At 44.1% G+C, this 26,320-nt stretch overlaps 1 protein-coding gene across 1 annotated transcript; it reads right to left on the reverse strand.

Annotated features, from left to right (window-relative positions):
* Nucleotides 1-19,797: 19,797 nt before the first annotated feature.
* On the reverse strand, nt 19,798-25,052 carry LOC104843312 (alcohol dehydrogenase 1). The gene is made up of 9 exons (XM_010586178.1): nt 24,986-25,052; nt 23,613-23,714; nt 23,264-23,405; nt 22,851-22,938; nt 22,516-22,735; nt 22,136-22,396; nt 21,097-21,232; nt 20,441-20,579; nt 19,798-19,822 (listed from the first exon to the last, which is right to left on the reverse strand). Exons 1-9 carry the CDS (start codon nt 25,001-25,003, stop codon nt 19,798-19,800), a joined length of 1,131 nt encoding a protein of 376 aa, XP_010584480.1. The 5' UTR covers nt 25,004-25,052.
* Nucleotides 25,053-26,320: the final 1,268 nt, after the last annotated feature.

Below are 26,320 nucleotides of genomic sequence, written 5' to 3' on the forward strand. Positions count from 1 at the left end.
AAGGGAAAGGGGACGGGAAGGGGATGCCGCCCCTCCCGCCGGCGCGCATGCGCGCTGCGCGCCGCCGCCCCCCTCGCTCCGGCGCAGGGGTTCGTAGCCGCGGTAGGGCGGAGGGCGAGGCGGCGGGCGGGGAGGGGTTCGGCGGGGAGGGCGGGTGTTGGGAGCCCCGTGAGGGGGGCTGGCGCCTTCGCTCACCTCATTGCCGGCCGGGGTGGGGAGGCAGGGGCGCCCGCCGGGGGTTACGAGCCCCTTGCGGCGCTTTTCTTCCGACAAGCCGCGGTACGGGCGAAGATCTGGCCGTTTCCTCGCGGTATCCGCGGTGTTGCGTTGCGATGTGGCTGGTTTTGTGGCTACCGACCGCTGCCTCAACGTCTTCCGGCAGGCAGATTCACATTATTCTGCCTGTGAGGGAACAGACCCCTCGTCCTGGGTAATGGGTCCGGTCCCCCGGTCCCGCCGACACCGGGTGACCCAGGTTCCCTCCCGAGAGGCGGGATGTAAGTGACGCGCTCTGCGCCGCTCCCTGAAGGCTGCGGTGCGCGCGTACGTGCATTCCCTCGGGGGAGGGGGGTGTGTGTGTGTATGGGGAGTCCCCCTCTTGCAGCCGTTCTGGAGATACCTGGTAGCTGCTGCGTCTCACCTGGACACGGGTGGGAGCTGTCCTCACGTCTCCAGCGTGGGTCCTTTGCACCTGGATGCACACTCGGCGGGCTAAACCGCAGCGGTGGAGGCTTTACCGGGCAGCAGCGTGCTTCAGCCGGGGTGAAGGCAGCCCCCTCCCCGTGTAGGCTAAGGGATCTGCAGTAGTGAGATGGAAGTTTCGGCAGTCTTGGAAGCAAAGGGGCTGTTGCTACAAGATGGGATCGTTAACCTGCTCACACTGTTCTTCCATTTCCTGAAGAACCTTCTTCCTCCAGGCAGGATAGGAAGGGCTTCTTGAGAGATCTGCAGACGTGGTTGTCTAAGATCAGGTGAACAGTTCTGCCGTGGGCTGTGGGACTTTATGTGAGAGGTGCTGGTGCCTGAGGAATTGCAGGGTGTAACTAAGCCCCCCTCAGTAAGAAATGGAATTTTTATTTTCCAGTGACATGCTAACAAAGCTCAGCAAATACCACAGTTAGACAACAGCACCAGCTTCGGGAAAAATAAACTTTAATAACGCAACATAAACAACTATAGCATTTAATAAATTACAGAACGTTTAATAACATAACTAAAATGACAAATTAAATCTGTAGGTTCGGGAAAGCTGACACCTAGCTGGAAGGTAATTTGGGCACTGAGAGTGCTATATGGGTTTCACATACGGTGAAAGGTGTTGAGAAGGAATGAAAGGATGTGTGATCAGGCTGTCTGTCCCATGGCCTTTTCGAGGCTTTCCACTTGTTAATTCAGTTTGTGTTCACCGGCTACCGCTAAAACCTTGTTGTTGAAATCAAAGCAGGCCTTGTCCATTTCCTTGGTTAAATTCAGCTCTGCCCACCTCTCCTATGAATTTCATGCTCTTGGTCACTCCTTGTTTGTCAGTGCTTCCAAAAAGCCTCCAAACTTTTTATGTTTAGCCAAACTCTGCAGATGCTCTGCTTTTGTTAGTATCTTTGACATTCTGGAAACTGCAGGTACTGATTCTGGTAGACTAAAGCACAGATACATAAATCATAACTCCTTAATGCTCATTGTCCAATTTCAGAGATTAAAGTGGTTCAGGGTTTTTTTTCATTTTTCTTTCTCTTGCAGTTTTGTGATGCTGCCTCCAGTGTTGCTGTTGTACTATTGGAGGGCCCTAGACATGGTAAGTGGTTTCACAACTTTCTTTCTATTCTAAGTACCATGCAAGTAAATCAAGTTACCACACTGTGCTCTTGACTGATCTATCTATGCTTTGTCAGGTGTGTTTCAGGTTTATATGTATAAGTTCTGTAGGTGAGGGCTCCCAGTGCTACTGTGGCTTTTACATTGGGTTGGTTTTGGTGTTGTTCTAACAGATGTTACATGCTAATCAGGAACATGAATTTGGATTGAGAAAAGAGGAGGGCTTGGAAGCACTGTGAGCAGGTGGGAGAGAGGCCTCGCAATCATGTTTTTGCTTGGAGGATGTTCTCTGTTCCATGTGGCGAGTGGGGGGAAAAGCCCAAAACAGCTAGGGATCTGCATTCCCCCCCCCCCCTTTTTTTTTTTTTAAATTGTACTGTTGTGCCCACACTGGAGGCATTAGTTTTTAGCAAGGGTTTTCTGTATCTTAATTTGACTTTGAAGTACAAGAAGATGCAGGGCAAGAAGTCACTTGCAAGCTTGGCAGCCAGTATATGCTGAAAGAAGATGCAAGTGATCTGCTAGGGTGCTCGTCCCGGGGCAGTGTGAGTGCCAACAACAGAAGCTGTCCGTATGCCACCATCAGAACTAGGAGGTGATGGTTAGGCACTGTAACTGCTGGCTGCAACCTCACACACTGGTGAACAGATTGGCGAAGCGTAGAGAGGCTGGAGGGCACTGACATGCCTACCCATACGCAAAACTGAAATGCATTCACACAAATGTTGCCTGGTTTTTTTTCCCCGAAGAGAAATGGTGCTAGATTGACCCAGAGGTAGTTTTTCTCCCATTAATACAATTTGCCAAATAAAGCCAGTGTAATTTAAGTGGTCTTAATAGATATATTTAATCAGAACAACCCCATTAAACCCGGGATAAGCTGTGCACAGGTTTCAGCTGTAGATGCTTCAGTGTAGTAGTCTTTTTGTGGGGCATTGCTCTGAAAGCCATCCTTTTGAATTCTGATTTAAGCTTCCTACATTTTTCTATGATGTACTGAAGGATAATACTTGCATGACATTCAAAAAATGAGAAATTCTTGTCATTCTTCAAATCAGCATAATTTTATTTTTGTAAAGTACAAATATAGCTGGTTGAAAAATGGAAACATTTAAAAAATCAGAATTGTTTTCATTTAAAATGTTCAAAGCTGGTTGATATTTCTTTGGACAACTCTTAGTTAATTAAAATATTCTGGTTTTGTAAATACAAATATAAATTTAAAATATTATCCAGTATTTCAAGAAATGGTTGGTTCCAAAGGAAAAACTTTAGGAATAATTTCACTAATTAATCCTTGTATAATACTAAAGTATAGTAAAGTAAAATAACTTTTCAAAACAAAGGCCCATGTTAATTAGATATATTCAAAATAAGTATGAAAGTGACCATGACAGTTTTGCAGCAGAGATACATGAGGCTGGGGTACTGAAAGATTTTAAATATTTTAGATTTGGAAATAAGTCATTTGGAGAGCTTTGTGATTAAATATCCTCAGGTATTTGCTTTCAATGAAAATCAAATAAAACACAAAAACCTGGTCTTTTATGTGCTGATTCTAATACGTTAATATTAAACTAACTATGCAGGGGAAATTTTAAAGATAAAAGTGGAAGAAGGGTTATGCTGGCACCTCCTTGCTTGCAGCTGACAGCATTTTCTTCTGGTGTGTATAAATGTCTTTGCTAGTCTTTCAAACGTAATTATTTGGTCAGCTGTGAAACCAGTGATGTTTTAGGAATCAAGCAAAATTTGAGGAGCTCTCTAATAACCTGCTGAAATTTGAAGTCCTGCCCAGTTAGTGATTGTTATCAAAGAGGCAGGAGAATCTCCAAGTTACTGCAAAGTTAGCAGTAACGCATTTGCTGGCTCGAGGAAAGGGACCCCTGAACGGCTTCCCACTGGCACTCGTCACGTCGCGGCTGGTAGCAGAGCTTAACCATGGGGGTGGCAGAACGTCCTGTGGAGCCGGCAGCTGCCCACGTGTGTGCCTACACACACCGCTCTGCACAGGGCAAAGCTCGGCCACGGGTGTCTGATCTGGTCCAGGCAGGTGCCTGAGCTGTGCAGAAATCCAACTCTTCCAGCATGTTCAGAAGCTGGTGGGCAGCAGTGACAGGTAACCACCAGGTGGCGCTGCTATAGTGACAGAACTTGTCACTGTTCAGAAATGCTTACACAGTTTTTCACCTAGCGGCAGTTCAAAATAATTGGTAAAGTGGAAGTTACAATGGACTTAAGGCAGAGTTATTTTATAGCAGTCAAATTTTGTTTCATCTAGGTTTAGATCTTTTTCAACGAGGAAAATATTTTTTTTGTCCCAATCCTGCACAAATCTATTTATGTGTTTTTATTTATTACAGAGTTACTAGGCTAATTGATTACTATTTTTGAGATTGTCACTAGTATAAAATTAAGGCTGTGCAGATGCACATGCAGGATTGGGGAAACGTATTGTTTATTGGGAGGAACTTCTTGTAGTGTTTTCTTGGTAGGAAAGTGTTAGAACTCAGTTCAAACATTTAATGAGTTATTTTGGTGTTATCTCATTACCTGCAGTCTTATTGTTTTATGCCTAAAAAGTAGTTAAGAGAATTATAGGTAACTTTTATAGCAGGGCAAAGTGAGTTCTATGTGCAGAAGTTACTGTAAACTGGCAGACAAGATGGAAAGTGTTAACCTTTGATAACTCATTTGTGTGTTCATCATGTAATTGCTGATCATGCTGAGGGGTTTCCAGAAGTTCAAAGGGCTATGGACTGGGATAAGAGTTGCTCAAAAGAGGTCGAAAGGCATTATTGTGCTATGGGTCCAATGTTCAGCACCAAAAGCAGGGTCTGTTTAGCAGAATGACCTGCTCACAGTGGCGATCCTGTTCTCTGGGGAAGATTTTGCACAGTTGTGCTGTAATATTCTGTGGGACTTGGTGCTGCAAATATATTAAAAGTACAACAGCATTTGCAAAAATGAAACCACATCCATGTATGCATATATAAATGTTACATGATAGTAAGAAAGTTATCTACTGCTTTATATAATATGCTTCAAATAACATAGTGCTAGCTACTGTACCTTATTACCATTCATTGCTAACCATTCCATATTTGTGTGAGCTGCACTTTTAAAAATACATATTAATTCTTAATATATATTTATCAAATATTAAATAGTAAATCAATTTGTTAAATAATGGACCAGCCAAAAATAAGGTTTAAGTTCAAGTGACAGTCTTCAAAAATTTGAGATCAATCCTTAGAAAAGAAGGACAGTTAGATTGCTGCAACAAAGAAAATCAACCATATAAAAGTTTGTTTTAAACTTAGGAAAAAAGCCCAACCCACAAACACAAAACATTGCTATATGGAACTCAGATATGTATAGTATTCACTTATTGTCTTTAGATGTTCCTGTTCCATTAGAGCTTCAAGCAATCCTGTTGCTGTGGGCTGTTCATCAGCTTAGTAGCATTGCTCTCCTTTGGCAGGCTGTGAAAGTGATAGTTTAATTGGTTGGCTCAGTAGCTTTTTTGTATCCCTGTAGAAACTGTCCTCATGCTGAAGAGAAATTTGGGGAGGTTTTCTTCCCTTGCTCTTCACTAAATTGTCCTTGACCCAGATAAAGTCACACTAAAGGAGAGTAAGACAAAAACATTTGTGAAGGCAAAGTATTTTCAAACATCCTTCAATAGAGACCACTGTGACCTGTTGAATGATTCTCCCACCCAATGCTTCTTGTGTCAGCTCCAATCCTACATATTTTCTATTATATAAGCTGAAAACCTTATTACTCTATCCTGTCAGTTTATGATGGTTATATAGTTCAGCAATGAAGCTTTTCCAGCAAGGTAGAAGTTTGCTCGAAGTTACTGCAGTCAGCTGGGGTGTAGATGTACAAAGCCCTAGGTTCTGTAGGCTAACTCCTCTTGAAACTCTTCCTGTTGCCTAAATGCCCAGACACATACTTCAGTTTGAAGATGGAATACAAGGCTTCAGTGTGCTTTCCTCATAAAGACTCAGCACCAGGTACCTAAAGCTGTGGAAGTACATAGCCTCATTGACTGCATGTTAATTTTCCTTTTTAGATATGAATTAGCAGTGGGAATGAGGTTTTCTTGGAGCATTCAAAGATGTGTCTTTGTTTTTCTTTTTAAGTGCATCCAAGATGATAGACGCATAAGATAGGACAACAAAATATTCAGCTTCTATGATTAAAATATGCCTCATGAACAGTGTAAGGTAGATTTGATTTCTTGATAACTTAGCTCTTTCCTGCAATCATAAGGTCAAAAGCATAATTGATTTTTGTCAAGTGGCAATGTATATGACATGCAAGGCATGCAAATAAAATTTCATTGCCATATAGTTAAACACCAGCTTTGGTACACTCTCTACGCCCTTCCAACCTGCAAAAAAATCCATGAAACCAAGTTCTGGTAACAGTGAACAAACTGAATTTAATTAATAAATCAGGTTACAAGAAAAAACAATTTGACCCAAGATTAGACACCTCCCTGATTTTTTGCCTGATTCCCTACTTTAGTTTTCAAGCCAGTGGTCACACTTTCTTTCCTGATGCTTTTCTTGCCTTATCAGCCACATAAATATTTCACAAAAGCTATTAAATCCGATTGATGAATGTTTCATGAGTACAGGAAATTCATTGAATATATAACATCTCTCAAGTGCCTAACTGATGCTGAGTATTCTGTATCTGTCCAGGTTACATACACCCACCACACTGAGCACTAGTATATTGACACAGTAATATTATAAAACATGCCCCAACAATCCACTTTTTTTTTGAGAGATACCTGCCGAACAGAAGAAAAGCACCAGACCTATTACTAGTTAAATAGCAGATCTATGCTAGTGGTGGGTTTTGGTTGTCTTTGCTATGAGCTTTGGTTAAAAAGTAGTGTTTGGTCAGGATACTTTCATTGCTGTGTTAGCAGTCAAGTGTTACTCCACAAATTGCTGATTTGTAAGGGGTCAACTAAATCACAAAGCTTTGCATATTTTTTTATTTTAAGTATCACATGGTTTAGTTTTTGCTTGATGAGATGACAACCCAAATGACTTTAGTAATATCCTGGAAAGAGGATATTTGATACATTAAATGCTGTTACACATCCAGTTACACTCTGAAAATGAAAAATTTCTTTGTTGTTGTATTCAGGTGTGTGACTCCTAATAAACTGCAAGTCTGAATGCTTTATCGCATCTTTTTATATCCAGCGTTTTAAGAAACTGGGAGGCAAATGGGAGACCCTTATAATGGCCTTGTTCTGATAATCACTTCTAGAAATGTCAAGCCTCTACTAAATATACTAACTGCTGAAACACTGTTGTGAAGGAATCTACATTTTAAATAGAATACATATCCTTTTTTGTGTCTACTTTTTATTTTGTATTTTTCCAAATTGTTTTTCTGTGTTTTTTTCTCTTGGATACCAAAGATTATTTAGAATTAGATTTAGATTCTTGAAGCATGTGTCATTTTGTTACTCTTATTTTCTAGTACGAGATTTGCAGATTTTCTGAGTTGTAAGTTAAGTTTCTGAAGTTCCTGGGAGGAAAAAAAATCACTTTTGGACTGAATTATAGTAAGGTCTTAAAGTAATTTAAAATGAAGGCTAGTTACAGTGCATCACTCTATACATTGCTGACAGAATATTTAAATAAACAACATATTTGGTAATGATCTACATGGAATGTGCAGTCCAGTATCCATAAATCACTGGGTATTATATACCATCTTGGGTCCCTTTACATATGTTCCTTTACCAGGAACAGCCCTAATAATATCCTCAAAGGTTATTTCCACAAAACTGTAATGGGTTCTAAGTTTTGAATGTTTGTGAACGGCAAGAGCAAGCTTACCCAATTAATGAATGTGCATGCTTATAGTTAATAAATCTAAGGGAAAAAAACCCAAAACAATCAGTGATGCAAAGGCAATCTCTTACCACCTCCCACCAGGAGACTGATGGCCAGCCAGTCTCTGAGCAACAGTTACCTTGGAAAGACTACCTCCCAGTTTTTATTGCTGAGCACGACATTATATGGCACAGAATATTCCTCAGGTCAATCTAGGTCAGCTGTTCCGGCAGTACTCCCTTCCAACCATTTGTCCACCCCAGCCTGCTTGCTGCAGGGAGCAGAGTGAGAAACGGAGAAGCCTTGTCACTGTGCAAGCACTGCGCAGCGATCGCTAAAACATTGGTGTCTTACCAATGCTGTTTTGGTCACAGCTGCAAAACACAGCAAGGTATGGGCTGCGATGAAGAAAGTTAATTCCATCCCAGCCAGACCCAGTACAACTCTGTAGGGCAGGGCATGCGTTTCTATTCTGTATTCAGAGTGCCTAGCATGATGTGCTTTTGGTCTTGGACAAGGACTGGCGGTTCCTATGTAGGACTACTGAGTGACATTGCATTGGTAGAGAAATGCTTTGTCAGTGTCAGTGGAAGAACCTGTGGAACTGGGGCAGTTCTGGTGAAAGGGCAAACCTGGGAACTGTCAGATCGAAACTGGAATAGGGTATGTTGAAGTTAGGTGCCTGCTCTTCCAGCCTATTAGGGAGTAAAGGGGTTTTCTGGATATTGCTTTTGAATGCAAGTATCTAAACTCCATGTATGTCCTGTTTTGGAGCTGAACTTAAGTTAGTGATGGTTTGTGGCACTACTGTACAAAACAAAACATTTGGTCTAAGCCCCTCGAAAATGCAAAAGCAATGACAATACAGCAACCAAATTTCTGAAAATTCCTACTGCAAGCATTATTATAACACTCTAACACGAGTAAGTTCTATTGTGTTGTTGATAAATTATTATTATAGTTATTATTATTGTTAATTCCTTCAGAACAGAGAAAAGGCTATTTTTGCTGCAAGTTAGGTGCCAGTTACAGTTTTCTCCATTTGAACTGAGTTTTTCAATAAGATTTCACCTGAGAAATTCAGACCGTGCCATTGTAACCCAGCTTTCTTTTATTGCAGTTTTTTTTAATCATCTAGGGATTTATAAAAATCTCCATGACTTCTTTAAGAATTAATGTTTGGGACATAAATGCCCTGGAAGACTTAAGTCCACGTAAAAGCTTTAGCACTGGTTCAGTAAATAAACACAGATGTAACATAATAGAAACATAAATTTTGCATGTGAAAGCCAAAACACATTATCATCTGCTTATCACCATCTATACATGGATAAAGTACATCAATATAAGCCTCAGTGCTTAGTTGCTAAGGGGGATGAATTCTTGCTCAAAGCAAGAAAAGGAACTACAGAGATTTGAATAGCAAAATACTGGCTGACAAGAGATGCTGTTAATACTATTCTGGTGATAAAAAAGATAAGAGGATAAAAATTATATGCATTTCTATTGAAACACATGTGTTTACTAAAACAGACATTCTGATGTACAACAGAAGACTTTCTCTGTCTTGCATGCAAAGCCCAAAGGATGTGAAGAAAGCCAAAACAAAAATAAGTACCTTCCTAATTCTTACCAAAATTAAAACAAACTAAGACCCTTCCTGCATTTATTAAACCCCATACAGCAGAAAAATCTCTCAGCAGGTTTATTACAAAGGATGTTTTCAAGAGATAACCAGCCTTTATTGCAAATGTTTAATTAAGTTCAAAGAAAATTTGTGCTGTGTTTGTTCTGGAATATGGCTTCCATCTCAGTTTGTGCAAAGTTTGGGTAGTATGACTTGGGTAATATTATCAGATTAGTACTTGGCATAAAGCTACTGATGTTGTTACTGACATGTCTTTGAAACATTGACCCTTTCACTGAGAAAAAGGAATGTTGCCTCTAAGTAAAACAAAAATGAAGGTAACTGAGTATTTCTAAGGTACAGGCCAAAATATGAAATTGAGAATTCTGAAAAAAAAAAAAAAAATTATCAGCCCAGGTCCTAATACTCATGAGGAATTATATAAGGAAAGTAGGGAGTTTTGTACCTGCAAGTGTCAAATGCGTGTCATTTCCCACTGAAATTGGTGACCATTTTTATATGTCATGCAACTCGTGTATGAAGATAATAGCATCCTTACATTTCTGGCATGTTTCGTCTGTGCTGTAAGACCATGTTGTACCATCACATGATATTGCTTTCCTTAAAGTCTTTCTTTTTTCCCAGCATATGGTGATAATTGATCAGAATATGTGCCAATCTGATCAGGAATTTAATTGACACTGCCTTATCTTGTTCTGTAAACTATGTGATCCAGACTAGGACCATAACTGATTTCTTACTGTGTGTAACAATCAGTAGCAAGTATCTAAACCAAGCAGTCTTAAGTGTTGCAGCAGAAAATCCAATTCAAGTAAAAACATTACCAGGATTTCAGCTGTTACAATTTGACTTGTTTACTGCAGGTCAAAATCCAGATCAATGGCTTAGTCATCGATCATTTAACAAGTGTATTTTTAAATACAAATTTTGGTGAGAGTATCTTAGTATAGCTAAGTAAGTCAGTGAGTAATTGCTCTTAATGTTTTTCTTTTTAATTCTGTTCCTTATGGAGTGTTGCTTGTATGGCAAGGTCCCAGGGTACTCTCAGTTAGAGCAACTGCCACCTCTGGAGAGAGCCATTTGCATTCAAGTGTTCATGCAAAGGGCTTATTCACAGATAAAAAACTTAAGTGGTTGTTGACAGAAGAGTTGCTTCTGCTGACTATCTAGATGGTTGCTAGGCTTCTCTTTACTTTAGTCTTTGTAAAACCTTAATCACACAGCAAACACAGAAGGAAGGAAAGGAAATTAGGAGAAATAAGTGTGTTCTTAGTATATTTCCACTCAGAACTCACAGGAACCAGCAAAGACCTTCACATATGCTTTAGAGATGTATCATCCTGCACAGCTGGTTAGGCAGGATAGGATCAATGGAGCAGTGCCTGGAACAGCAGCAGATCTCTATGAGAGTGTTGTGCATGAAATGATGTGCCTGAGGGGCTGCTTATATGAAATGCTCTAATTGAATGTAAGATGCAATTGCAATGAATCTGAGTCTATTCCTTTGCTACTGTAGGAACTGTATCATGTAGCCCTTATCAGAAACCTGTCATGTTCTGTGTTAAAAATAGGAGGGGTTACTGCCATTAAGATTATTTACAATAGTTTGATCTGATTAGTCTTCTTTTAATTTCTAGGCTACTTTCCCCCACTTGTTCCTGTGCAAGCAATGCCAGTTACTGCAAAAAGTTTTCCCCATGTTTAGTGTTTATACCCTTAATTTATTTTTGGAAGGTAGCCATATCCTTTTACCCTCCCTTTTGTTAATCTGGGTAAGCCACATGCTTATAGCTTCTTTTAGCATTGCAGCTTTCTTTTCTTTGACCCTGCTAGTAGCATACCTTTGCATCTCTTCCAGTTTGAATTCATTGTCCTTGAACATGGTGATACAGAAGTTCTTTACTTGTTCATCCTGGTAACTTAGTCCCAAATAACTGAAAACTGAAGCTAACATATCTGTGCAAGAGATAAATTATTGAAATATTTCTGTTGTTTGGCTGTGTTATGTAATAACTAACCTATTCGTAGTGAGCTGCTTTGTGTCATTTCTGTAGTCTGTGTACTTATCGTATGAGCTGTAACTGGTTAATTTCTACAATACGCACCTTCACACCTCACTAAAACCATGGAAAAAGAGGTTTTGATACTAACAACTATGGACCACAGTCTGATCTCACACCAGGCTAATAGTATGGCTAAGGCTAGAATCTAGCATTATAGGAAAAGAATAATGTTTCAGTAAAACATTGTGGTTCACAGTTTTTCCCAACTAATTGAAAAATATACTTGCAGTGTGAGTTTCTATTTATTTCCCTTGGACTCACCTCAAATACTGGATGCCAAAGCCTCTAAATAAAAACTAAAGGGAAATTTCTATTTCTTAGGTTTGAAAAGACATGCTGTCCTTTGTCTCATTCGGTTCAACAAAAGGAAGTGCAAAGTCCTGCGCCTGGGGAGGAAGAACCCTATGCACCAGTACATGCTGGGGGCCACCCAGCTGGAAAGCATCTTTGTAGAAAAAGACCTGGGGGTGCTGGTGGACATCAAGTCAAATATGAGCCAGCAGTGTGCCCTTATGGCAAAGGTGGCCAATGGTGTCCTGGGCTGCATTAGACGAAGTATGGCCAGCAGGTCGAGGGAGGTGATCCTTCCCCTCTGCTCAGCACTGCTGAGGCCACACCTGGAGTGCTGGGTCTAGTTCTGGGCTCCCCGGTACAAGAGGGACATGGAGGAAGGGTACAAAGAGGACAGAGCCAGGCTTTTCTCAGTGGTGCCCAATGATGGGACCAGAGGCAGTGGTCACAAACTTAAACGCAGGAGGTTCCATCTGAACATGATATGGTTAAAGCCGTATCTGCAGTCCTGTCAGGAGCTACAACACAAGCCATCCATGCACAGTATAGGTAACTTTGATATAATTTGCTTCAGTTTCCATATTAATGTTGTTGTTAGTGCTGCCTGGTAATGGTGCTGGGTAAAGAAGGGAATTTTTTCTGTCTCTGGGAGGTGTTTTTCTTCCAGTTCACTTGCAACATGAAACCTGTGTTTCCAGCCAGGCTTGCCAAGTTGTGTATTTTATAATAGTCATGGTAAAGGGATTCTGCTGCGTGTTCTACAGGGGTAAATTGTGTTATATACAAATAAAATGTAAATGATGCTACTGAGAGCTGTACTCATTGAGGTGGGCAGTTCCAAGGATTTCCATTGTAAAACAGATGAGTTGGCTGTTTCTGTGGTACTGTTCTATAAATAATTTCTGTGAAACAGAGATTCTGTGTACACCTGTAATTATTGACTTCTTGCTTATGACTTGGATGCCCCAAGCAGGCTTTTCTTCTCCTGTAGGAGACCTTGAAATGAATTTATGAGAACTAGGAGCTTTCAAAAACAGACATGCTCCAAGCAGAGTTTTGAGGACACCTTGACTCTGATGTTGTGAGCAGTCCCTGGCTCTAAAGGCAGAGCAGGAGGAATGGGGGATAGAGGTGCTAGAAGTTCGTATTAAGAAAGAAAAGACAAGGTCAGGCAGCAGTGCTAACTATGAGGCATGGGAGGGGTGTCAACACCGAAAGGATTGGAGGGTAACTCCATTAGGTTTTCTCAACCAGATGCTGCTTCTGATGTGATTTTACTGTGGAAGGGTGTTTTCTACACATGCGTATGGGTATAAACCAACTTGCATTCAGGCTGTGTACACAGTATACTCATAGCCAGGCATGCTTCCAAATCTGACAATGAAGTAACTAAATTGTTCCAGCCAATGTTTGCATCACCGTATATGATGGTGCAAAATCAAGACATGCTTTCTGCAAACTTAAATATAGATATACACAATATATATGTACTATACATGCATACATATAAAAATACATCCATGCTGCAACTTCACCAAAGTCCCTATTGGCTGCTCAGTCAACATAGTTACAGTAAATCATTGTGGCTGAGCAACGGATTCCCTGAGAAGAGACTGACAATCTGCAGTGTTACTGTAGAACAGGCACCCAGTGTGATGAGTGTTGTCTGCAATGAGGTTTTTTTTTTCCCCGGTCTCACCCATAACTGCAGGCTCCTGACGGTCCCCCATGGGAGCTATGACAGAAGTCCTTCTGGAGAAATACTGCTTGAATGCTCTGCTGTCCAATCTATATTGAATCTTTTGCCACTTGTCACTAATCCAGTGAACTGGAAATTAAACACTGGAGAGAGGCTCAGTGGATTTAAAAAGTACTGAGTGAGATACAATGGCCAAGTTTTCTCCAGCTGCTGAAGTTGATGCTGCTTCAGTGACATCTGGGGGTTTTTTTTGCAGAGGGACTTTGGGATTGCAGCAAAGTATACGTTTATGCTAGAAAATTTCACTGATCTTATATTTCCAGACAGTATTTTAGTGGAACTATTAAAAAAAATAAATTCAAGTATATTCCACAAGGGGATATAATATGGAACAATCTTTCCGTTTAAGGTGTAAATAGAATAGTGGAAAAAGTATTTCTCCTTTTGTATTTTACTAGGCAAATTTGAGAAATTCAGTCCACAGTATATTGGCTAAAACAAAAAAAAATAGATCAACATCCTAATATGAAATGTATTTCATTTTTTCCTCTCCCTAAAGCTGTTGGGCACAATCCATAGCAGAGTCAGCTCTACTATGTGACTTTCATGTTGGAGTAGAGTACACTCATTAAATGTGCAGATAGGAGGAGGGTTACAAGCACACTGAAAGAAAGGGTTAGAAAATGATCCTGACAGTCTGGGGGAATGCTTTTAAAGAACTGGGATGCAATTGAGTGTAGTGATCAGCATAGATGGCAAGTGACAAGTCAAAAAGCAGTTCTGCAGAAAAAAACAACCTGCAAACAATAGTGAATGACAAAGTGAACGTGAGTTAGCGATATCCTGCTATTTGGGAGCAGAGGAAAGGCAAACATCGTAGTGGCTGTGGAAACAGGAATACAGTTGACAAGACGGGAAGTAATGCTTCAGGGTGGGAGGGGCGAGGGTAGACATAGTAACAGTCTTCAGGAACATAAAAAATAGCTATAAGGTTGAGCAGGAGATTTAGTCTCTCTGAGGAGATTAACTTTGACAGTATGATACAGTTTGAAATGGTAATGGAATAGATCATCCTTGGAGGCCTTTGAGCACAAGTTATCACTTAGGAATGATACAGAGATTTGATCCTGCACTGGGAAAAAAGCTAACCTACATGGTCTCTCAAGAACCATCTGAGCTCTGTTTTCAGATGAGTTCATTACTTAAATAGTCTTGTCTTGTTATTTTATGCACAGCAGATTGTGGTTTTTAAATAACTTGTAGGATGTTAAAAAAACACACATTTGATCAGCATCGTAAGAGATTTACTTGCTTACCATTTTGTGGATATGAATGATATTGCTAGAAGCGCACACCACCATCAGTTTCTCTAAAGTGGTGGTGTAAATGACAACAATCTTATGATGTATTGGATTTTTATGGGAAGTAGGTTGTATTTAAAAATATTGATATCCCCTGCTGGAGTATTTGGCGTGGCTATTGTAATATTTGTATAAGTCAAAGCTCAGAGTATTCAACTTAAAATAAATGCCAAAGGATTATTCAGATAATAAACTACATTTACATAGTGCTAGCTTACATGGTTCTAGAAGCAAAGATTGATTGACATTTGTGTTTGTGTTAATTCTACAATGTGAAAGACCTGGAAGTGGGACACTTGATGAGAAATGGTGTGTGATTGTCATCTCTCAAGTATAAGAAAACAGTACAGAGTCATAAATACTCAAACAGAAAATGAAAATATTTAAAGTGACGGTCTGTTCAGAGCTGGGTGCTGTCTACATTCATCTCTAACACTATGTAAGCATCAGTAGAGAACAATGTTTGATACTCCAATGCTCCATGTACGTGTTATAGAGCAAACCCATTTGTTTCCTTTTCATTTTTGCAATCTCATATATGGGCTCATTGCCCATATAAACTCTTTGCTGGGACAGAGTAGTAAATATTTTTCTGGGTTAAAATATATCTTGCATAAATCTACTGGTGTTTTATTGATGGTAATTTTAGGCTTGTGAGTCTGCATTTATATTCTAGAAGAGATGGTCTTTTTGTTATTTCAAAGAAAGTGAGCAGTGGAATTGATTAAAATACAATTGTAACTGAAACAGATAAGCTAAATAATGCAAACCACTCCAAAGAGCAATGTGTCCTTCCCATTGCTACTCTGGAAAGAAAAGCCACACATTCAAATATTGAATGCACGTGGTTGTTATGTGTAATATGGCAAACAGCTAGAATTGGCTGACGAGAAGCTCAATGTGACCCAGCAATGTGTGTCTGCAGCCCAGAAAGCCAACCGTATCCTGGGCTGCATCGAAAGAAGCGTGATCAACAGGTCAAGGGAGGTGATTCTGCTCCTCTACTCCACTTTCATGAGACCCCACCTGGAGTACTGTGTTCAGCTCTGGGGTCCTCAACATAAGAAGGACATGGACCTGTTGGATCAAGTCCAGAGAATGGCCGTGAAGATGATCAGGTGACTGAAGCACCTCTCCTGTGAAGACAGGCTGAGAGAGTTGGGGTTGTTCAGCCTGGAGAAGGGAAGGCTCTGGGGAGACCTTACAGCAGCCTTCCAGTACCTAAAGGGGGCCTATAAGAAGGCAGGAAAGGGACTTTTTACAAGAGCTTGTAGTGATAGGACAAGGGGTAATGGCTTTAAACAGAAAGAGTGGAGATTTACATTAGACATAAGGAAGAAGTTCTTTACTGTGAGGGTGGTGAGGCACTGGAACAGGTTACCCAAAGAAGGTGTGGATGGCCCATCCCTGGAAGTGTTCAAGGCCAGGTTGGATGGGACTTTGAGCACCCTGGTCTAGTGCAAGGTGTCCCTGCCCATGGTGGGGGGGTTGGAACTAGATGATCTTTAAGGTCCCTTCCAACCCAAACTGCTCCATGATTGTATGAATCACTAGACTTACCATATACTCAACTTTAAGCTGCTGCCCAGGAGAGACTGATAAAGGAACAGAAAGATGATGGGTGAAGAGGGTGAAAATGGAGATGATATGGTCAAATGCCAGTAAAGAGAATCAGATTTTCCTCGTTGCACATGTGAACTTGACCCCAGCATGTCAGAAATGCCATATATTGATAATAGCTTTGAAATTGTGCATGTTCTTAGAAAAAGCAATGAGAGCTCTTTTCAACTTAAAATAAAAATCTTTGCTCGGTGTTGTATCCTTCCTCTCTTTAGACCTGTGTTCTCTCCCTGCCTCTCTGCTCCATGCTTCCCTTTTTCTTCACCCTCAACTGCTTAGCCCAGCACTGTAAGCCAGTTCATCCTTCTGCCAGTCCCTCTCCCATTCCTAGGCCTGCTGTGCAAGAATTCATGTTGTCTGTGGTGAAAGTAAGTTTCCACATGCATAATTCAGCCTTGAGGACCTTCATGATCCCACCAGCTCTAGTCTAGAAGGAAATGATAGACTAGAAAAAGCCTGTCCACTAGAAAGGAATCCTCCCTTCGTGTGGCTGAAAGGACGTTTTTGTGTACCTAAGGAATGGGATAATTTCCTGGAAGACTACCAATAGTGACGTAAAAACCCTTCTTGGATCAGGAACCATTTAGAATGCCATAGTGAGCAGAACTTGACTCTTTAGCTGTTGAACAATATGATAGATTAATATTTCTAAAAAATCAAAAGACATCTGTTAACATCAGGATGCAAAAAAGATTAGTCCTGATCAGAAAAAAATGCAGCATTCATGAAACAGGAAGGCATTGCTCTGTAGACTCATGCTTAGGACACTCAGCTCTACAGCTGATTCACACATCCTTCGTGCCTCTTACCCTGTCTGTTCACTCACTAGATTTGGTGGAGCAAAGATGTGGTTCTTCACCAGGACTAGTTGTTTTCATGTGCTTTGCAATTTTTAGTCCGCTTTGAAAGTGGACTGATGTTTAAGTGCTTAGCTGGAAACAAAAATATTCTTTAAGCTGTTCAGACTGACCCACTTTACACAGCTTTTGAGCCTTATTTTAGTTCATTTTGCTTACCATTTGATTTTCTACATTGTGCAAGAGTCGGAGAGCAATTCCAGAGGACAAATGGTGTATGGCTGATATCCCATATGGTTGCTAGTGTTTGAAGTTTCAAACAACAAATTTTACAAATACTGTGACAGATAATGAAACCATTCAACTGCTTCCTAGGTAACATTCCATTACATATGGCTTATGTTTTCATCTCACACATAAGGACATAAATGTGAACAGTGCTACATGTCCTGGTGTTTCATGCCTCTTAGGACATGTCCAGTCTCTGCTGTTGAGCTTATAGCCTACAAAATTGTTCTAAAAAGGTCTTTCAAATGTGTATATGATTTTACCTTAAAACATCCATGCGATGCTCTCCTCCATCAAACTTGCAAACCAAACATTGATGTGAAGACAATATAGGTTTCAGAATTGCTGACTGCCCTGCTTGCAGTTGTGAAGTGCCATGGGTAGCTGGTATATCCGCAAAACATTTGAAATGTATGTGAATATGGGGGGGAGTTGATACTGAGATCCTGTTGCTGTGCAACTTTGTGCATATTTTAAGAGGATGGTTTTTTTCTTATCCAATCAATAGACGGAGAATAAAATCAAACTTGTGTGTCAGTGGGCATGGATTTAATGATTAACTTTTTAATGGAAGATACTGTGTATCTGCGTTCAACAATATTTCGTATCCTGACTTGCTATATGCATTCACGTATCAGACAAGTTTTAATAACTGACCTGTTAGGTCAGATGTTTGTACAGACAGGTGCAGGGCTCGAGGTCTTTGTCTTCATCTTGGTAGTCAGTGTTCTGGCCCCCTTTGTGTATTATGTTCATTTCCTGTCTGTATCAAAGTGGTGGGAAAATGGAAGACTATTTGACAGAAGTCACTTTGTGGAATAGACTCTGAAATGCACTTATGAGGGCTAAGTACAAATCTTCTCCCCTGTCTGCAATAGTTCAAACCCTTCAATAATTGTTAATTAGAAGACAAAGGCAGATATTAATGCCTTTACTAATACCTCAGCATTAAATTTTTGTCTTCAGTGTAACTGGGCACCAGTTCAGAGACAATTTTTGCATTTCTACTGTAAAGAACAAACTAGATCATATCCTAGCATGTATGGCTTTGCATTTGTTAGCAAGATTGATCATTCCCTATTCTTTAAGGTGCCCTGTTGCTTTAATTTCCATTAGGACAAAAATATTGTATCCCTCATACAAAATGGAAGGGGGAGGAGGCAAATGAGGTAAGGAATGTGAGAGTTAGATCTACCCCGACATATTATACGTTGAAGAGATACAACAAAAATATTGATAAAGTCTATTAAACATGTACAATTGATTCTATTCACCCTAGTGAAGGAGAAGGGTTGAGGGAAAAAAATGTGTTAAAATAGAGAACAGGAATCTTACAGCAGTTGTTCATTTTGAGTCATGCTGTCATAGAATCCTAGGATATCTCAAGTTGGAAGGGACCCATAAGGATCATATCCTTGCATTTCCTTTTGTGCACAGAGCAAATTTAGTTGTCGGACTGGTTGTGATCCTGGTAGCTCCTACAGAATTGCACTCTTGCAATGTAAGGAGGAATTTTACTTTTTACTTTCTGGAAGTCTAGGTATAGTACCTCTAGCACCCACATTTACATACTGTGGGACATAAATGCACTTGTAATTTCTCTTCCCAATTCCAGTCTGTAAATTTCTCTGAGTTTGTTATCAAGAACGAAACTAGATCAGGAGAAGAGCCACCAGAATGAGCTCAGGAGGCCAGAGGATCTAAAGAGGACAAATATGAACTGAAGAAGGGAAAATTAGGAGAGAATAGGACAAAGTAGTGGGATAAGAAAACCTTATGTTTAAATGAAAGGTGCTGGAGTACAGGTTTTACCTGAGGATAACCTCACGTAGCAAAACATATTGTGGTCCTGCAAGTGAGACCAGAGAACAGCAGCAGCAGCAGCTGTCATTTCGCTGCTGTACTTTGGATGAGGGTGCAGCATTCACCCAGCTGAGATGGGGCAGAGACACATCGGTGTAAGCGTGTAAGGTGGGCGAAGGTGGGAAGCAGCAGCCACGGAGGGGGCAAAGGCAGTTGCTCACTGCTGAGATGAGGGGTGTGATGGAAGGGCCCACGGTATGAGGAAGAGCTCCTAGTGCCCCATGGGACCTCTCTTGATTGAGTGCACTGCACAGGACAAGTCTGACTGAAACCCTTTATTGGTAAAATCGTTGTCTTGGGAGAAGCGTCCTTCTGGGTCTCAGCCGGGTGCGGGAGTTCTGGCAGTGGCACCAGCGTTGGTGAGTTCCTTGTTCTTGTCTCCTTGCACGCCACAAAGTGAGGTGCAGGGCGAGAAGGGCCCGTGCCTGGAGAGCGTCTCTGCGCTGGTCCCTCCGCTCCACCCGCAGTGGCTGTGTCCTTCAAAAGAGCAGGACGCAGCGAATACTGAAAAGTGGAAAGGAAGGGAGGAGTTACAAGTGCTGTGGCTGGGAGCGTTCAGGAGCAGGCAGGTGTGCCTGAAGACCCGCCGCCTTCTTTCTCATCCAGCCTCTTCCTAACTCAGCTGCATGGGACATGCAGCAACAGGGCAGCCTTCAAAACCCTGCTGAAGGGAACCCCTCAGAGCTAAGGCACTATGTCCCTCCCCATAGCTCTTCTGCTGCTGCTGTAAGATACGGTCTTCCTTTCTTTGGCTTTTATGCTCTTGTCACCAAAGATGCCCCTTACTTCTCATTCTCCGTCACCTGTCCTGTGCTTTCAAACAGTGCCCCGAGATGTTGGCGTCTGAGGGCCTGTGCTGGCTTCAGGGCAGTGCTGGGGCTGCGGGACCTCTGCTGAGCCAAACCGTGAGCAGGAGGGTTCCCTGTGCTGAGCGTGGGCTCTTCCCTCCGGGTTATGGCAGAGCCTCCCGACACACGGCTCTGGACCCTGCTTCCTCAAAAGGCTCAGATCCTTTTTGAGAAGGCAGTATTGCATGCTTTGCCTGCCAGAGCGTTTGGGCTGTTTGAATTTTAGGTGGAGGTGGCGTTTGCTGTACCTCACTCCTGCTAGTCAGGGTCTCACCTTTTTCCTGCACGTAACAACTCAAACCCTTCATTCACTTTAGCGATCGGCAGCGTGTGCGAGATTAGCACGTCTGAGTTGAATTTCTTCTCCAAATAGCTGGAAACTAATGTAGCAATACAATCTCTCATCTTCCAACCTAGAAACGGGAGAAGGCACCCGCAGTGAATAATCAGAGAAATGCTGTTTTGGTAAGGTAGTCTTGCTGTGAGGATCAGGACTGAGCGACCAGTTCTGCTGCCTTTATCTTGTAAGAAATTTCCCTCTCCTTGGGATGAGAGTGGGCTAGAGTGGACAGTTGTGTGCATTGGAACTGTATGAAACAGTTACAGGTTCATTAGCATGTTTCATGCCTATATATACAGTGGAAATGCAGCGCTCCTCTTTAGTTGGGTTTTTCTTGAAAACTCTCTCAAAGAGGCTTCCTGGGACATTGTCAAGCTTGAACTATTCTTTGTGACCAATAGCTTAGTGAATAATGTCTATGAGGAAAAGTGTCTTTTGTCCTACAGCTGAGGACATTGCTCAGATAGGAAACTCATTTTCAAGGGGAGAGTTACTCATATGCCCTGAAGGGTACCTGTTCCACAGACATTTTGAAATTACCGTGAAAGGAAAAGTCTGAAATGTCTAAACTGTTCTACTAAGTTTCATACCTCCGAGCAGAGTCCCCTTCCATGTACGCCCAGACAGCAGAAGCATAGGATCGATGGAAATCACTGAACCAGAAGCTGGTACCCCAACCATCACGCAGACGCCAGTGTTCATATTGCAGGAAGCCAGGGCAGCAGTCTGATGGGACAGGCAGGTGAATTAGAGAATGCAGTGATGAGTTTGTCAGAAAAGCTTTCTTTCTGTGCAGTCATCTGCACCTCCCTGGTAATCTGAAAACATAAGCTGCCTTGTGCAGCAGACGTGGAGAGCTCAGTGCCTGTGTCGTGGTTCAACCCCAGCCAGCAACTAAGCACCACGCAGCCGCTCACTCACTCCCCCCCAACACAGCGAGATGGGGGAGAAAATTGGAAAAAGAAGTAAAACTCGTGGGTTGAGGTAAGAATGGTTTAATAGCAGAGAAAAGAAGAAACTAATACTGATAATGATAACACTAATAAAATGACAACAGTAATAATAAAAGGAGTGGAATGTACAAATGATGCGCAGGGCAATTGGTCAGCACCTGCTGAGCAACACCCAGCTAGTCCTTGAGCGGCGATTCCCCCCCACACACACTTCCCAGTTCCTATACTAGATGTGGCGTCCCATGGTATGGAATACCTTGTTGGCCAGTTTGGGTCAGGTGCCCTGGCTGTGTCCTGTGCCAACTTCTTGTGCCCCTCCAGCTTTCTCGCTGGCTGGGCATGAGAAACTGAAAAATCTTTGACTTTAGTCTAAACACTACTTAGCAACAACTGAAAACATCAGTGTATTATCAACATTCTTCTCCTACTGAACTCAAAACATAGCACTGTACCAGCTACTAGGAAGACAATTAACTCTATCCCAGCTGAAACCAGGACAGCCTGTTTCAAGACTCATACATCATTTTCTCCCAAAGCCAATAGACTGCCTTTCTGAGCAAAGATGTGCCCAGCAGTGCAGGCAGCAGGCAAGGAGCTGCTCACCCGGGTGAATTTTGCCCTGACAGGAGCCTGTGAATGAGCTGGCAGGGAGGACGCGTGCTGAAATGTCACTTACTAAGGTATCCACATGCCCGATGGCCTCAAAGGAGTAGTCCACGCCATGGCCGGTCATCTCAGTGAGCACCTCCTGGATGGGCTTCTTGAAGTCGTGAGGACTGATGCAGTCGGTGGCTCCCAGCTTCTTGGCCTTGGCAAATTTGTCCTTGTTGATATCAATGGCAATGATGCGGGAAGCTCCAGCTGCCTTGCAGCCCATGACAACAGAGAGGCCAACTCCTCCCAGGCCAAAGATGGCGCAGGTGGAGCCTGGTTTCACCTGCATGACATGGGGCCCTGTGAGTCTCCAGTGTGAAAAGGAGGGTTCTGTTGCACAGGGTTGGTGAGGGTGCGAGGGCAGCCGTGGGCTGCTTGTGCTCGACATGCCTGAATACCAACCTTGGCGGTGTTGATGGCAGCCCCATAGCCTGTGGGAAACCCACAGCCGAGCAAGCAGACTTTGTCCAGAGGTGCAGCAGTATCTATCTTGGCAACGGCGTACTCCGGCATCACAGTGTATTCTGCAAAGGTGCTGACCCAGAGGAAGTGGTGGATCTGCTTCCCTTTGCAAGTGAACCGGCTGGTCTTGTCAGGCAGCAGGTTTTGAGGTTCAGAGACACTGTTGGGAGGGACACGCATTTGTTTTGCATCAAGCAAAGCACCCGTGGGGGTGTCAGACTTGTTGAGAGACAGCCGACCCCATTTAGGTGTAGGGGAAGGAGAAGCAAACTCACTGGGACTTCAGGCAGTAGTTGGATTCGGGATTCAGGCAGAAGCTGCATTCCCCGCACTGTGGAAGGCAAAGCGGGATGACTTTGTCTCCTGCAACAAAGCAGATCCCTGTTAGGTGCCTCTCGCTCAGCAGGCCCTGAGGATGCTGCCTGTTGGAGGGTCTCTGCTGAGCTTTCCGATGGCAGCGTCCTACCACAAACCCTCTGCTTTCTCTGTCAGGAGGAAAGTCTCAGAGCCACACTAGTGTGCGTGAGGAATAGACCACGAAAGTGTATCATCTGACAGTCCAGTGCAATGAGTGTGCACTCAGGTTTTGAGCCACTGACGTGGGAGCAGAGGGGAATTTCTGAGCTCTGGGCAGCCTCATCCGCTTTGAGAGCTGACTCCTGGGCATGTGTTGGTGTGTGCGTCTTACCTGGTTTCACAGAGGTCACTCCTTCTCCAACACTTTCCACAATCCCAGCTCCTTCGTGGCCCGGGATAACTGGGAAGACCACGTTAGGAAAGCAACCTTCCAAAACGTGGTCATCTGTGCGACAGATGCTCGTGGCCACAATCTGGAGAGGAAAGAGCAGATGATGAGCTTTAGAAATGGTCTGGCCTCTGTTTATCTCAATTCGTGGAAGGATTTTTCACGGGGCTTCTCTGGACAGTTAAGGCCTATTGGCAGACACAGATCCCTGACAGGTATATTCAAGGTATAGCCATAAGAAGAGCAATTCCCACAAGGGAGAAGAAAAAAAAAAATTGAAACGTGTTTGTACCTTGACACGGACTTCACCCGCCTTTGGAGGTGAAACCTCCACCTCCTCAACAGAGAGTGGTTTGCCCACGGCCCAGGCAACAGCAGCTCTGCATCGGATAACCTGGAAGCAGCAGAGGAGGTTAAGCTGCATGGAGAAGTTTGCCTTTGGCACACAGTCAGGGATGGTCGTCCTACAATCACCTAAAATTACATGCACAGCGCGTGTCTCTGCGCACCGGAGCACGCGCTGCTGGAGCTACACAACTGTCCTGTGCTCTTTCCTGGGGGCCTTGCTGGGTGGGTGGGACGTGGTGGGAGAGCAGAAACGCGGGAGCGCTCAGCTGTATGCGAAGCCAAGTGACGTTCAATAAACACTGGCCTAGTGTGAAATGCAAAGATGAAGTGACCAGTCTGTAGAGGGTAAGGCTTGTGTTTTCCCTGGGTTCGTGGACCTGGAAAAACCCGCCTGCCTTGTGTCTGCAGGATAGGTCTCTGGGGGTGACCCCGGGGCAGCAGGGCTGAACTGCTGCAGCACAGGAGAGGCTGCAGACCCTGCTGGGGGGGGTATCCTCCCTACAGCACTCAGTGCTGATGCCCTCCCTGGCCTTTGGCTGGTCTGTGCTAAGGGGAAGGTGAAGACAGGTCTGGCCCCTCTCCTGTTTGCCACGTGAGTGAGTTCCAAGCGGACTTTTGGTAGGTGACATGGAGAAGATCCCTGAAGGGAAGAGGCTCTGGTGCACTGGGCAGATCTGACAGCAACATGTGCACTTCTGCATCTTCAGGCCAGAAGGATGGCACTTTTAGTACTGATGGAAATGCCTGTTACGAGGTTTCCTGTCAGTCTTGTTAGACATTGGGCTGAAGGTAACTAAGAGGGGTTAAGGAATGGTCCCTGTCCGGCTGGCAACTGGATAATTTTTTCCCTTGCCAAAGGGATGACTTGTGTGTGGCATCTCCCAAACCCCGAGCCAACCAACCCAAAGCTAGTCTGACGTCAGCGAAATTCAGCTTGCAGCTTGAAAAGGGCGCTGCCAGGGACGAGGTTGAATGCAGGAGGTGAGCAGCTGCAAGCCTGCACCTCTGAGAGCTGTGTTTCCCTGCCAAAGTGGGAGCGGGGGGGGGGCTGCGCAGGAGGCTGATTTTCAGAGCGGTGCGATTCGGTGTTTTCATTCCTGAGCTGGTGGGCAGAACAGGAGACGAACGCACTACCTAACGCGGGTACCGACACGTGCAGTTGTATGAAAGCAGAAGCTCAAAGGGGTTTGGATGAGTTGGGAGAGTAAGGTCAGAGGGACGCGGGCACGCTTTGGTGCACAGGCTGAGCCATTTGCAGAGCATTTCCCCAGGAGCAGGGCACCTTGGAAAGGCAGACGGGAAACACGTTGTCCTTACCTTTCCAGAAGTGGCCATGTGGTCTTAGCGGAGCTGCTGCCGTCGCCGCAGCAGGCTGCAGGGAAGCTGCCGCCCGTCCGGCCGAAGCCCCGTGTTGCAAAATGGCCGGGCCGTGGAGCCGGAGCACTGCTGGGCGCCCGCCGGCGGCAGCTGAAGGGAGAGGCAGGGAGCGTGGGGGGAGTGAGTCCTGGTGTGGGACCGTCACCCGAGAGCAGGGAGCTGTCTGTGGTTAATCTGCATCTGATGCCGGGCGCCGCTCGTGAGCGCGAGTGTTGAGCGGAGGATCTGGCTGGCGGCAGAGAGATGCCAATGGGCGTTAGTCAGGCTCCACGGGGAGTGGGCGGACGTCCTCCGGGGAGGCTTTTATCGGTGGCTCTGCTGTCAGGCCGTGCCCTGCCCTCCCTGCCTGAAAGGCACAGAGAGCTCTGAGCGATTTTTCTCCTCCGGTTGCTTCTGGCAGGTGCAGAGGGAGGAGATTGGCGGCACCGCTGGGGCTTCCTCGGGGTCCCCTTGTTGCCAAGGGGTAGCGTTTGACCTGGCAGCGGTTCACGCCAAGGTATTTGCGAAAGGATTAGAAATTAAAAACAGAAAAAGACAACAGTGAAAACACGGTATGGTGGACAAACACCCGTGCCCTTTTGGAGCGAAGCTTAACTGTCTGTGGCATTGCAGCTATTTTCACCTGGGTAGTAAGGGGAGAATGTGTTGAGGGGGGCAGTGTCCAAGGACACATTTGGTTCACTCGTGTGTAACCAGGGTTGGGGGGGGGGGGCGTCACTCCCCCGGGCTTTCCTGCTTCCCACAGAGCTGTTTTCTGCTAAGGCATCGGGCGAGGTGATTTATAGGAGATTGGATGAGCGGGACGTTGGTGGAGGACCAGGCTGAGATGAACACCCCGTGTGTGATGTGACCCCCACGGTTACGTGTCCAGGGGGCTGCCTGGAGAGGTTTGTGCTGGCATCCGCTACCACGTGTCCCAGCCCTGTTTCATGGGGTGAGAGGGGGGTCAGCAGCAGCAGCAGCACTTGCTGTTGGCAGGCGACCCCCCCAGCTCTCAGATCCCCTAGGCCCACCTCTAGCTTCACCAATGCAGACCGGCAACGCTGCCATGCCCCAGCAGCCGGCTGCGTTATCGCCCGGGGCGCGGAGGCCCTGTGGTGTGACAGTGGCTCCAGCCCCTGGGCAGCCTGTTCCCCAGCCTTGCTGGTAGAGCCCAACCTCTGGGTGATGACGGGCAGGTGCCGCCATGCTCCAGTCATGGAGGTGAGCACCCGGCATTGGAGTGGCCATGCACTTGTGGGTCACTTTGATCTGTATTTCAGGTGCACAGGGACA

Source organism: Haliaeetus leucocephalus, unplaced genomic scaffold (assembly GCF_000737465.1).
Source record: "Haliaeetus leucocephalus isolate CR32 unplaced genomic scaffold, Haliaeetus_leucocephalus-4.0 Scaffold140, whole genome shotgun sequence".
NCBI classification, from domain to species: domain Eukaryota; kingdom Metazoa; phylum Chordata; class Aves; order Accipitriformes; family Accipitridae; genus Haliaeetus; species Haliaeetus leucocephalus.

What these genes read in the sequence shown, in the direction of transcription:
- LOC104843312 (XM_010586178.1), bottom strand. An exon ending in CGGGTGAAGTCCGTGTCAAG is followed by an intron (nt 23,406 to 23,612) that starts GTACAAACACGT and finishes TTTCCTCTCCAG; the next exon opens with ATTGTGGCCACGAGCATCTG. An exon ending in GAAGGGGACTCTGCTCGGAG is followed by an intron (nt 20,580 to 21,096) that starts GTATGAAACTTA and finishes TCCCGTTTCTAG; the next exon opens with GTTGGAAGATGAGAGATTGT.